This window comes from Sus scrofa, chromosome 14, assembly GCF_054392235.1.
Source record: "Sus scrofa isolate SSC_HxYL_T2T_F1_AM1 chromosome 14, Sscrofa_HxYL_maternal_Yorkshire_Landrace_v2.0, whole genome shotgun sequence".
NCBI lineage: Eukaryota > Metazoa > Chordata > Mammalia > Artiodactyla > Suidae > Sus > Sus scrofa.
Window position 1 is genome coordinate 20,515,956 of NC_139396.1, and position 13,491 is coordinate 20,529,446.

At 48.6% G+C, this 13,491-nt stretch overlaps 1 protein-coding gene across 1 annotated transcript; it reads left to right on the forward strand.

The window, feature by feature from the left end:
- Window positions 1-457: 457 nt before the first annotated feature.
- Window positions 458-9,028, forward strand: NXNL2 (nucleoredoxin like 2). The gene is made up of 2 exons (XM_005670382.4): window positions 458-759; window positions 8,447-9,028. The coding sequence occupies exons 1-2, from the start codon at window positions 458-460 to the stop codon at window positions 8,613-8,615; spliced, it is 471 nt and encodes a 156-aa protein (XP_005670439.2). The 3' UTR covers window positions 8,616-9,028.
- The last annotated feature ends 4,463 nt before the right edge of the window (window positions 9,029-13,491 follow it).

A 13,491-nucleotide genomic window follows, 5' to 3' on the forward strand; every position in this document is an offset into this window, starting at 1 on the left:
GGGACCAAGAGCTGCACGGGTGAGTGGGAGGTGAAGCGGGGCTCAGAGCGGGGGCGGGGGGGGGGTGAGGGTGAACCGCTGGGATGTGGGGTGGGCCGCAGGGGCCAGAGGGTGAGGGGAAAGGCTGGGGTGGGGCGGCTCGGCTACCTGGAACCTGGTGTTGTGTGTGCCACTGCTGCTGCCGCTGAGCCTGGGGTCGTGGGTGTCTGCGGGTGTCCCGCTCTCCCCAGTGCGGACGCCCCTGTTCCAGCCAGAGGCTTGTGCCGAGGTCCGGGCGCCCCGCGGTGCGAGGGGAGCCAGACACCCACAGGTGATCAGCCAACCGAGCTCAGAGCCCCCCCTTCTCTGCCTTGTTTTCCCGTAGGTGTCCGTGCGTCAGTGCTCACCGCCCGGTGTCTCCCTGCAGGTGTCCTTCTGTCGCAGGTGTCCTCACCCGCAGGTGTCTCCGCGTCCGGCCATGGTGGACGTGCTGGGCGGGCGGTGCCTGGTGACCTGCGACGGCGCGTGGGTCGAGGCCGAAACGGCCCTGCAGAACAAGGTGGTGGCGTTGTACTTCGCCGCGGGCCGGTGTGCCCCCAGCCGCGATTTCACCCCGCTGCTCTGCGACTTTTACGCTGAGCTAGTGGACGAAGCGCAGCCGCCCGCGCCCTTCGAGGTGGTCTTCGTGTCTGCCGACGGCAGCGCACAGGAGATGCTGGACTTCATGCGCGAGCTGCATGGAGCTTGGCTGGCGCTGCCCTTCCACGACCCCTACCGGCAGTGAGTGGGGACGAGCGTGGGGATGCTGGGAGCTGTCGGGCGGGCCCCCCACAACTCCCGCCCCAATCCCTGGTCCCCGGGCTTCTCCCAGCAGTCGGGAGCTCTCGGCTAAACACTCCCCACCCCGACCTGTGCCGCCCTCTCTCAGCTACAACGTAGTCTCTGCTTCAGCTTCCCAGGGAGGCTTTGCGGTAGGCGGACGGGGAACATCTGCATCAAAGAGCCGGGGGTGGAGTGGGGGGGGGGTGCGGAGCTTGGTGACCCTGGACCCTAGTTTCTGGCTCGTAGGGTCTGAAGCTCCAGGGATCTGAATTTTAAAGGACCCCTGGTGATGCTGATGCTTCGATCCAGGGAGCCCACTCTGGGAACCTCAGCCCTGGGTCGCTCCACCCTACTTCTCAGGGAAGACTCCACCCCTTTTCTGGAGAGCAGGGGGAGACTCAGGTCAGGACTGGAGACTCTGGATTGACTGCCCCGGGGCCAGTAGTATAGGGCTGGGGGCCAGGGGCTGTGGGGAAGGGTAGGGACTCAAGGGCTGAAGGAACCTAGTGCAGGCCCCGTTGCGGTTTCATTTTTACTGGCAGTGACTGAAATTTCATAAAGGTGTTTCCTCTTCCTGTAACTGTAGGAAGAAACACCTGAGAGGTGACAAAAATCCTTGCTCTTCCGACGGGATCTTGCCCCACTCTTGCTTTAGAAAAGACCTGACGTGGCAGAGACCCTCGATTCTGTTGGATTTCCGAGTTTGTGAACAAACTAAATTGACCCTGGTGCTCTGTTGGCTGTGGTCATGGGCTCCTCTGGAGGGGAGGAGGGAGGAAAGGGGAGGAGGTAGGGTGTAGGATGGGGAGGGAGGGGGAGGAAAGGGGAGGCCGTGGGAGGGAGGGTTTGGGAGGAGGTGAGGGAGGACCCAGGGCAGAGGGGGAGGAGGTGTGGGGTTAGGGGAGACAATGTAGGGGGGGACGCGGAGGGAGGACTTGGGGAGGAGGGAGGACGTGGGAGGACTTGGAGAGGATTGGCAGAGGGGAATAGGCAAGCATGGCTTGTCTGGCATTTTGGCATCTCCAGGGGTGTAAGAGTAAAGATTTAGATTTACTGCTCTTCACAAAGTACATTACCCCAGCATCCCTTAATAGATAGGGACATGAATTTCTTTCTTTTTTTAGCTTTTTAGGGCCGCACCTGCAGCATATGGAGGTTCCCAGGCTAGGGGTTTAATCAGAGCTGTAGCCTCCGGCCTACGCCACAGCCACAGCAACGCCAGATCCGAGCCACATCTGCGACCTACACCACAGTTCAGGGCAATGCCGGATCCTTAACGCACTGAGCGAGGCCAGGGATTGAACCCACGACCTCATGGTTCCTAGTCTGATTCGTTTCCCCTGCACCACGATGGGAACTCCTCTTTCTTTCTTTTCCTAGGGCATGTGGACGTTTCTGGGCCAGGGATTGAACTTGTGCCACAGCATCAACCCAAGCCGCTGCACTGACAACGTCAGATCCTTAACCCACTTGGCCAGAAGAGAACTTTGGTTGTGGCTCAGCGGAAACGGATCCAACATGTATCCATGAGGATGCAAGTTTGATCCCTGGCCTTGCTTAGTGGGCTGGGGATCCGGTGTTGCCATGTTGCTATGAACTGTTGTTGTAGGTTGCCAAGGTGGCTTGGATCCTGCGTTGCTGTGGTTGTGGCAAGTCAGCAGCTATAGCTTCGATTTGACCCCTAGCCTAGGAACTTACACGTGCCTCAGGTTCAGCCCTAACAAGCAAAAAAAAAAAAAAAAAAAAAAAAAAAAAAAAAATGGAAGGTAACTTTGGAAAGTTACCTGGAGGAGTAATTTTCCCTCAGCGCATGCTTTTGGTGATGCTGAGGAAGTGGTGAGGCCCAGGCCCTAGAGACAGGTGCCTGCTTCCTAAATCGACACTTTGGGCAGGGCTAGGAAAGTCTAATTAATGATAGATCTAAATGACTGTGATTTGCTTGGCGGAGGGATTTGTATAGCTTCATGTCTAGTGGTGGTTGTAAAATGAGTTTGGATTTGCATAGTGTTCAAGTTGTACACAGCTTTTGAAAGAACACACTTATTTTTTGTTTCTTTGTTTTGTTTTCTTCTTAGCCGCTCCTGCGGCGTATGGAGGTTCCCAGGCTAGGGGTCTAATCGGAGCTGTAGCCACCGGCCTACACCAGAGCTACAGCAATGCGGGATCAGAGCCGTGTCTGTGACCCACACCACAGCTCACGCAACGCCGGATCCGTAACCCACTGAGCAAGGCCAGGGACTGAACCCGCAACCTCATGGTTCCTAGTCGGATTCGTTAACCACTGCATCACGACAGGAACTCCCAGAACACACTTAGTTTTGAAAATGACAGAGACAGTGTTAGTAATTAGGCAAAGAGCTCAGGCCCTCTGCAGAGCCCAGCTGTGGGATCTACTCATGGGGTGACTGTAGGCAAGGTGTTCAGCTGCTTTTACTGATAGGTCACGTGATGTATGAGGACCAGGCTGATGCATAGATTCAGAGCCCTGTCAGCTGACTCTGTTCCAGCATTTTGCACCTATTGCCTGTTTCATGGATGTGCTATTGGGTTGCAGAGACGTCTGCTCCTGGCTTTAGAATCTGTGCTTTCCCCTCTGGCTTCCTCTGGAGGGGATGCTGGGCCTAGGCCTCCCCTGCACAGCCTCGCTCTGCATCTCCCGTTATCTGGTCAAGACCCCTTCCATCCACTGCAGGTGCTGAGCAGTTTAGGGCAGGTCGACCGCATTCAGCCATCTCCCACCGGCCAGCCTGACCTCGGAGGAATCTCATGTTTTTTGGGAAGGGAGTTTAGCTCCTTGTGCTTCCCCCTTTCCCGACTGAACTTTGTTCATCCTGTCACTGCAATGTATAAATTAGGAAATGTGGAATTCTGTGGGAAATTCTTGGAGTAAGGCTCTAAATTCTGCTCATCCCAGCCTGCATTTTAGAATCAGATCATGGACAAAAATGGAACCGGCTGCAGCTAAGGAGAACTAAAAAATGTAGGAAGCCTCCGGGTGGCCTTTGGGGAAGTTTGTAATGTGTGCAGAGCATGGCATTCCGCTTGGTGTTGGGAGAAGGTGGGGCCAGGATGATAGTCACTGGTTCATCATGGTGAGGGACCTTGGCCACTGGATTTCTGCTAACCTGCCGAGGCTCAACGAAATAGATCACCACAGAGCCCCACGGGGTTACCCCGGGCGTGGCTGGAGGCAGCACAGCTGCAGGTGCACCTGCAGGAATAAAGTGCCTGGAGCCATTCACTTGTCCTCAAGGTCGTGCAGATCTTGGTTGTCCAGTGCAGCTACTGTATTTTCCCACCTCCACTAGTCATACACCTGTCACATCCTCAACCCTGGGGCTCCCGCTTCTCTGCCTGGTAGCTCTTCCTCTTCTTTTGTTCCCTGGAAGCAATGGGAGCATTTCCAGCCCCCGGGGGGCCTATGTCTTCCATAGCTCAAGCCCACTGCCACCCTTGTGCTTGGAATGTTTGTCTGGCAAGGCAGGGGGTGGGGTGGCGGTCTCTGTGTAGACCCTAAGGTTGGACCAGACATTGTTCAGTGCTTGGCGCCTGCAGGGCACATGTTTGATGGATGCTTGGAGCAAGTAGAGAGATTTCCTCGGTAACAGTCTGCCTGTGGCTGCGATGGAAAGAGACTGGAGCCAGACGTTGCCATGGCAACCCAGAAGCAGCCGTGCCAGGGACGAGGATGGGCTGCTTTAGGTGAAGGGAGGGTGAGGAGGAGGAACTGAGCTCTCAGATTTCCCTGAAATGGTTAAAATGCTCAGAGCTATCACTTCATCCCGCCCAGCAACAAGGCTCTTTTCTTTTTAAGGCTTGGTCTATTGTCTCTGGACATGGATCCCGGAGGAGATGGGGTTGGCTTTGGGGGAGGAGGGTGGTTATGTGCCTCTCCCATGTGGCTCCAAGGTTACAGCTGTCCCCAGGCAGAGGCTGCCACGATGGGGATTTGAGGATTTGAAGATAAGCTGGAGCAATGAAATGTCTACTCAGACCTTCTCCTGGATCCTCAAAGCCCCGCCTGTTCCTGATATTCCCGTGTCTCCCCCTTTTCCTTCTCAATCTTGGTAGAGCTTTGCTGTTTTCCAGTCTAAGAGCTGGGTTTGGTTTTGTTGCTCTCTGCATTTAAAAAAAAAAATTTTTTTTTTTTAAATGGCTGCTCCTGCTGCATATGGACGTTCCTGGGCCAGGGATTGAATCTGAGCCACAGCTGTGACCTGCCACAGCTGTGGTGATGCCAGACTCCTTAACCCACTGCAGCAGCCAGGATTGAACCCGAGTCTCAGCAGCAACCCAAGTGGCTGCAGTCTTTTTTTTTTTCTTTAATGACTCACCCCATGCTGATTCATTTCTTTTTCTTTGCTTTTTTTTTTTTTTTGACAGATGCAGCTGATTTATTTATTTTTATTTTTATTTTTTAATACTTAATGAATTTTATTACATTTATAGGTGTACAACAATCATCACAATCAAATTTTATAGCATGTCCATCCCAAACCTTCAGCGCATCCCCCCACCCCCTCAACTTGTCTCATTTGGAAACCATAAGTTTTGCAATGTCTGTGAGTCAGTATCTGTTTTGCAAAGAAATTCATTGTGTCCTTTTTTATTTTTTTTTATTTTTATTTTTTTTTTGTCTTTTTGCTATTTCTTGGGCCGCTCCCGTGGCATATGGAGGTTCCCAGGCTAGGGGTTGAATCGGAGCTGCAGCCACCGGCCTACACCAGAGCCACAGCAACGCGGGATCCGATCCGCGTCTGCAACCTACACCACAGCTCACGGCAACGCCGGATCGTTAACCCACTGAGCAAGGGCAGGGACCGAACCCGCAACCTCATGGTTCCTAGTCGGATTCGTTAACCACTGTGCCACGACAGGAACTCCCATTGTGTCCTTTTTTAGATTCCACATGTCAGTGATAGTGTTTGATGTTGGTGTCTCATTGTATGACTGACCTCACTTAGCATGATAATTCCAAGGTCCATCCTTGTTGCTAAAAATGTCATTATTTCTTTTCTTTTAATGGCTGAGTAATATTCCATTGTGTATATGTACCACATCTTTTTTATCCACTCCTCTGTCGATGGACATTTAGGTGGTTTCCATGTCTGGGCTATTGCAAATGGTGCTGCAGTGAACACTGGAGTACATGTGTCTTTTCGAGCCATGGTTTCCTCTGGATAGATGCCCAGGAGTGGGATTGCTGGATCAAATGGTAGTTCTATTTTTAGTTTTCTGAGGAAGCTGATTCATTTCTTGGTTCAGTGATTTCTGTCCTCAGTCCCTTTTTTGCCTTCTTTCTACTTTCCTTTTGTTTTTACTTCATACCTCATCTCTACAGAGACTTTCAGTTTTGGATAAGAGTGAGTAAGACACAAGTCTCTAACTGTGTCTAATTGTATCTACAACTTGGAACCCATAGTGTATTCTGTATAGCCCTGTTGTAATTATTTTGTAAGTCTGCATTGCAATTTCATAAATAATATATAGTTATGTAGTTTTTAACTCATTCCAAAAATTATTTCTTATTGGTTTCCATTTCCATTGTGTATGGTCTGATTAAGTGGTCTGTTACCACTGATTATTTGAAATTTATTAAGATCCCTTTATGACTGAGTACGTGGCTGGTTTTGTAATCAATCCATAAATGTTTAAAGACAAATTGAGTACCATGGTTGTTTTCCTGCTTGAATTAAAATTTGTCTTTTTTTTTTTTTTTTTTTTTTTTTTTTGCCTTTTTGCCATTTCTTGTGCTGCTCCCGCGGCACATGGAGGTTCCCAGACTAGGGGTCTAATCAGAGCTGTAGCCACCAGCCTACGCCAGAGCCATAGCAACACCAGATCCGAGCCAAGTCTGCAACCTACGCCACAGCTCACGGCAACCCCGGATCCTTAACCCACTGAGCAAGGCCAGGGATCGAACCCGCAACCTCATGGTACCTAGTCAGATTCATTATCCACTGAGCCACGACGGGAACTCCAAGATTTGTCTTTGAGGGAGTTCCCGTCGTGGCACAGCAGAAATGAATCTGACTAGTATCCATGAGGATGCAGATTCTATCCTTGGCCTTGCTCAGTGAGTTAAGGATCTGGCATTGCCATGAGCTGTGGTGTAGGTCACTGACTTGGCTCGGATCTGGTGTAGGCCGGCAGCTGTAGTTCCAATTCAACCCCTAGCCTGGGAACTTCCATATGCAGCAGGCGAGGGCATAAAAAAGCAAAAAAAAAAAAAAAAAAAGATTTGTCTTTGACCTGGATACTGGAAAGCATCAGGGAGAGCCCGATGGAGGTGTCACAGAGGAGATTTGGTAATAGGAGGGTCTCAAGTGCATTTTCCTTCCATGCAGGTTCACAATCCTGAGGGTGACAGATGAAGGAAATCAGATTACTGCTAATGTGAGGCCCTGGCAAGCTGGCCGTGGATACAGGATGGAGATTTTCACTCAGCTGTCCTGCCTTGAGGCCACTAATCCCTGTGAAGGTTATGGGGAGATTTGCAAAACTAAGAAGGCAGACACTCCTCCCCCTAAATAAATACAAATAATTTTGTAGAAAGGCCACTTAACCACTCAGTGGATTACACGTGACAGTAAAAGTAGCTAAAAAATGTCTCTTCCATGATGTTTTTTTTTTTTTTGTCTTTTCTAGGGCTGCACCCTGGGCATATGGAGGTTCCCAGGCTAGGGGGTCTAATCGGAGCTGAAGCCGCCAGCCTACGCCAGAGCCACAGCAACGCTGGATTGTTAACCCACTGAGCAAGGCCAGGGATCGAACCCACAACCTCATGGTTCCTAGTCGGATTCGTTTTACCACTGTGCCATGACGGGAACTCCCCTCATCCATGATGTTAATTGGTATATCCTTGAATTCATAGGGCAGAAAGTCTAGTAAGGCTTTGCATTTATCAAGAACTCATGGGAACTTTTACCATTATATGTACCTGATATATTTCAGCCTCTTGAGATGTAGGGAGGATGTATATTTACTAGGTTATCTGTGGGTTTAAAATTGCACTCTGCAGTTTGGCAGCCTCTAGGCACATGTGGCTGCTTAAATTTAAATTTTTGTTTTCTTTTTAGGGCCCTACTCATGGCGTATGGAGGTTCCCATGCTAGGGGTTTACAGCTGCCGGCTGACACCACAGCCACAGCAATGCCAGATCTGAGCCACGTCTGAACCTACACCACAGCTCACAGCAACATCAGATCCTTAACCCACTGAGCAAGGCCAGGGATCAAACCCAAAACCTCATGGTTCCTAGTCAGATTCATTTCCACTGTGCTACAGTGGGAACTCCCTTAAGTTTAAAATGAACTGAAACCAAATATTCAGTTCCTCAGCCACACCAGCCACATTTCAAGTGCTCTGTAGTCACGCGTGGCTGTGGCTACAGCATTGGGCAGCACAGATACAGTTCCATCACTGCAGACGCTCCTCTGGGACAGCACTGGCCTGGAATAGGCTGGTACCAAGAAGAAAAGAGGCCCAAAGGAATCCTCAGCCCCGGGGAGGGCTCACCAGGCGGGCTGGGTTCTAGGGCTTTGCAGGCTCAGCTGGCACTGGGGAGGCATTGGTCTTTGCCAATATGCGCAGCAGCCCGGCCTGTCCCCTGTTAACTCTCAGCCCACCCTCTTCTCTCCCCCAGTGAGCTGAGGACCAGGTACCGCATCACGGCCGTCCCCCGGCTTGTGATCCTGAAACCAAACGGGGAAGTCATCACTGACAAAGGACGGAAGCAGATCCGGGAGCGCGGGGTGGCCTGCTTCCAGAACTGGCTGGAAGCTGCTGACATCTTCCAGAACTTCTCTGGTTGAGCTGGGGGGAATCTCTGGGGACCCTGTACCCGTTGCTCCAGCCGATGCATCGTTAACACAGCAGAGAAGAGGAGCAGCCCGTTTTCTTTCTCTGTGCTAGTGGTTTCTTCAGAGCAGAAGCACTCAGCTGTGGTAGAAGGAGAATATTGCTCAGGGGATACCCTCCCTGTAGCCTTGGTTGTAATTATTTTTTATTATTCTTAGTATAGCTTTCTCCACATGAGCTTAACTGTATTCACATTGAGCTATTGGAAATCTATGCAAAACATGTATTTATACAGGCTCTTCAGGTAAAATAACATATTGATACATTTTTCTAGAAATGTCTTTAATGATATGCTTTCACAACTACATTTATTACCAAAGTTTGCAGAATCTATGTGCTTTAATAAACAAAGCTGTTTCCACTTGGAGCCTTCTGATTTCCCTCTTTCTCCTGGCAAACTAAGTGAAGCACTCAAGAACTACCATTCTCAAACACTTTGTTGGGCTTTTCAAAGGGGGTAGTTGTTTTTTGTTTTTGTTTTTGGTGTTTTTAGGCACATGGAAATTCCCAGGGTGGGGTTGAATTGGAGCTGTAGCAACCAGCCTGTGCCACAGCCACAGCAACGCCAGATCCAAGCCTCATCTGTGATCTATGCTGCAGCTTATGGCAACGCTGGATCCTTAACCCACTGAGCAAGACCAGGGATCAAACTGGCATCCTCATTGATACTTGCTGGGTTCTTAATCTGCTGAGCCTCAGTGGAACTCCAAAAGGGGATTTCTTTTTTTTTTTTTTTTTTGGTCTTGTGTCTTTTTAGGGCCGCACCTGTGGCATATGGTGTAGGCTTCGGCCTACACCACAGCCACAGCAATGCCAGATCTGAGCCGTGTCTGCAACCTACACCACAGCTCACGGCAATGGTGGATCCTTAACCCACTGAGCAAGGCTAGGGATCGAACCGGAAACCTCATAGTTCCTAGTCAGATTCATTTGTGCTGAGCCACGATGGGAACTCCGGGGGTAGTTTTTAATTATGAGTTTTTCAGCAATTTCTTTCTTTCCTTTTAACTTTTAATAACATCATGATATCTCAGAAAGAAAAGAAAATTTCAAGGCTCTATAGTCACATCTTCAACATCAAAGCTCTGCATCTTCTAAAAGATGCTGATTGATGCAGGTAAATGAATATTACACACTGTCTTTGCGGATAGCAAGAGAGCTGTGGGTGGTGCCAGTTCCTAGCCTCCGGGCCTCTCTTCTTGCTGGCCTGCCTGCTGGAATCCACTAACTGCATTCTGATCCAGAAGATTTGATCCCCCCTTACCCCTTCTATCAGCCAAGTTCTCTCCATCAAGACTGAGAATAAGCATTGCTGGGGTCCATGGGTTGACTAAAGATGTATTTGATGGAGCTAGCCTGGTCATTATTTGCTCCAGAAATAAGTGTAAAAATGCAGTTTTCTTCCCCAAACAAGAGATGGCATATTCACTTAATTATGGTATTTTTTCCAGCACCATAGTGTTAGCTATCATTTTCCTCACATCACATAGTTACCATAGTTACCTTGTGGGGGCATGGGCAGCTCTTGCAGGTATAACATCCACCAACAGTGCATATCTGCGTGTGTGTGTTTGTGTGTGTGTATGTGTGTGTGTGTGAACCGCAACCAGACTTCTAAAAAGGGGAGATAGGTCCCTCCTGGTAAACACGAGGAGCCCAAGTACTGGGCTTGGGAGCTGCGGAGCTGTTGTGTGTCTGGTGAGCATTTGACACCTGGAGGGAGGGAGGGGTGGTGGGGGAGGGAGGGGCCCTGGGCAGCGGCCACCCAACAGCTTCTCCAATCCTACAGGGCATGCGCCTCCCTCCGAGGGCATGGCTCAGCCTGGGAAAGCAATGTGTTCTTTGCTGTATTATTGTTACCAGAAGACATTTCCTTTACTGTTACAGCATTCCTTTTTACTTTATTTATTTATTTATTTATTTTGTCTTTTTGCCATTTCTTGGGCCGCTCCCGCAGCATACGGCGGTTCCCAGGCCAGGGGTCCAATCGGAGTTGTAGCCACCAGCCTACACCAGAGCCACAGCAACGCGGAATCCGAGCCGCGTCTGCAACCTACACCACAGCTCAGGGCAACAGCGGATCCTTAACCCACTGAGCAAGGCCAGGACTGAACCCGCAACCTTGTGGTTCCTAGTTGGATTTGTTAACCACTGCGCCACAACGGGAACTCCCTGTTACAGCATTCCTACGAGTTAATTCCAGGCTGGATATATTCAGCCGTCTATCAGAGAACTCTGAACTAGTTGCTATTTCTCCAAGTGCCTTTGGCCACTCTCTTACAATAGTGCTGGAGGCTGGGTGACGCCCTAGACAGACACCGAAGGCTGCAGACGTGCCTGGCACGTGGCTATGCATGACAAGATCTTGAAATCTTGAATATGAACATCTTTGCAAATAGCCTCAATAAAATATTAACAAATTTAATTCGAATGCTCATTAAAATAATAATAAACCACAGCCAAGTAGGATTTACCCCTCAGGAATGCAAGGATAATTCAAATTAGGACATCTATTCACATAGTTCACCATAGTAATAAGTCAATGAAGAAAACAGCAATAGCAAAACATGCACACTGTGGAAAAATAGAGGGAAAAATCCCATCCTCCAGAGATAGAGCCACCGTCGAAATCACCCACCACCGGCGTGTCCCCTGTGAATACCCTGTGATTCCCATCTTTATCTTACACCCTTGATGAAATAAAATTTATATTTTAAGGCAAGGCAATAAAAAACTCAACATAAAATCCTCTCTGCGTGTTTGTTTGGACCTCCTCCATCTTCATAATTTTTTGAAATTGAAGTATAGTTGATTTATAATGTCATGTTAGTTTCAGGTACACCAGCCCAGTGACTCAGTTATATATAGTCTTTTTCAGATTCCTTTCCCTTAGAGGGTGAGGTAACTGGGAGTCTGCATCATCCACCTTCCCTTTCCAAGTGTCTGGGGATTGCGTGCTTGTGGGCAGCAGGCAGTTAACTTCTTCCACCTGCTGGGGTTTCAGTATCTGCAAAACAGCTCAAAGGACGTGGCTCAGAATATTATCTATGGCCCATACATTGGAACTAAAGGTTCTTGACTTTGTATAATGGCTAAAGTATTATTATTTTGTCTTGCTTGATTTCCTTTCTTTCTGCATTTTCTTACTTCTCTAATTAATATCATTCTTTGACTAAAGTCTTTTTTTTTCTTTTTTTCTTTTTTAGTTTTTTTATTTTTTGCTTTTTAGGGACACCTGCAGCACATGGAAGTTCCCAGACTAAGGGTCGAATTGGAGCTGCAGCTGCCGGCTTATGCCATAGCCAGAGCAACTTGGGATCCCAGCCACATCTGCAACATACACCGAAGCTTGTGGCAGCGCCAGATCCTTAACCTACTGAGTGAGGCCACAACCTCATGGAGAGCAGATAGAAGAGGTCCCAACAAACACACAGGGTTTATTACTCCTCTGAACCACGATGGAAACTCCCTCTTTGACTACGGTTTTTCTACAGACAAAAGGCAGGCAGAGGACATAGGTGGGGGCCTATTCTGGGAGAGCCTCATGCTCAGTTACCAAATGGGGAAATCATTCTGGCTTATAATGAATTAACTTGAATTTTATGCTAACTAAAACAGTCTGCTTGTGTTCTATCAAACGTACATTGCCCATCTGCTTTAATTTTTTTTTTTTTTTTTGGCCTTGCCTGTGGCTTGTGGAAGTTCTTGGGTCAAGGATTGAACCTGCCCCAGAGAAGTGACCCTAGTTGCTGCAGTGGCAACACCAGATCCTTAACCTGCTGGGCCACCAGGGAACTTCTGTCTGCTTTAATTAGTAAAGAAAAGGGCATATTGACGAGAAGTAAAGAATGTTCCTGTTAAAAATAAAGACTATATGCCTCCCTTCCTAGGATGCCAGTGCATCTCCATTTAATTTATTTATTTTTTGTTTTTGTTTGTGACTTGCTTTTTTTTTTTTTTTTTTTTTTTGCTTTTAAGGGCTGCCTGTGCAGCATATGGAAGTTCCAAGGCTAGGAGTCTAATAGGAGCTACAGCTACCTGCCTGCGCCACAGCAATGCAGGATCCAAGCAGTGCCTACGACCTACACCGCAACTCATGACAACACTGGATCCTTCATCCACTGATAGAGGCCAGGGATTGAACCCAAGTCCTCATGGATGCTAGTCAGGTTCATTACCTTTGAGCCACAATGGGAACTCCTAATTTATAAGTTTAATGAGAACCGATACTGCTCCGTTAATGAGTTTCTCTCCTGCAAACACACCTTCTCAGCTTTTTATTCCTTTTTTTTTTTTTTTTTTTTTTTGTCTCTCTTTGGAGTCTGAGTCCTTCCTGTACAGCCCCATGTATATCTTGTTTCTTTTTTTTTTCTTTTTTTATTTTTATTTTTTAATGTCTTTTTGCCATTTTCTTGGGCTGCTTCTTCTGCGGCATATGGAGGTTCCCAGGCTAGGGGTCGAATTGGAGCTGTAGCCACCGACCTACACCACAGCCACAGCAGTGCAGGATCTGAGCCGCATCTGCAACCTACACCACAGCTCACGGCAATGCCGGATCCTTAACCCATTGAGCAAGGCCAGGGATCGAACCCACAACCTCATGGTTCCTAGTCGGATTTGTTAACCACTGAGCCACAACGGGAACTCCTATCTTGTTTCTTTTTACATGTATTTGTTGCTGTTGCCTTTGTAAAGAGAATTCTTTTTTTTTTCCTCTTCTCTCAAACTTGTTTTTATCTATACATAGAAAAGAAGCTCCTCTGGCATATGAATTTGTCACCAGCCACCTTACAGCTCTTATCATGGTTCCTCAGTTGTGTCTGAATTTCC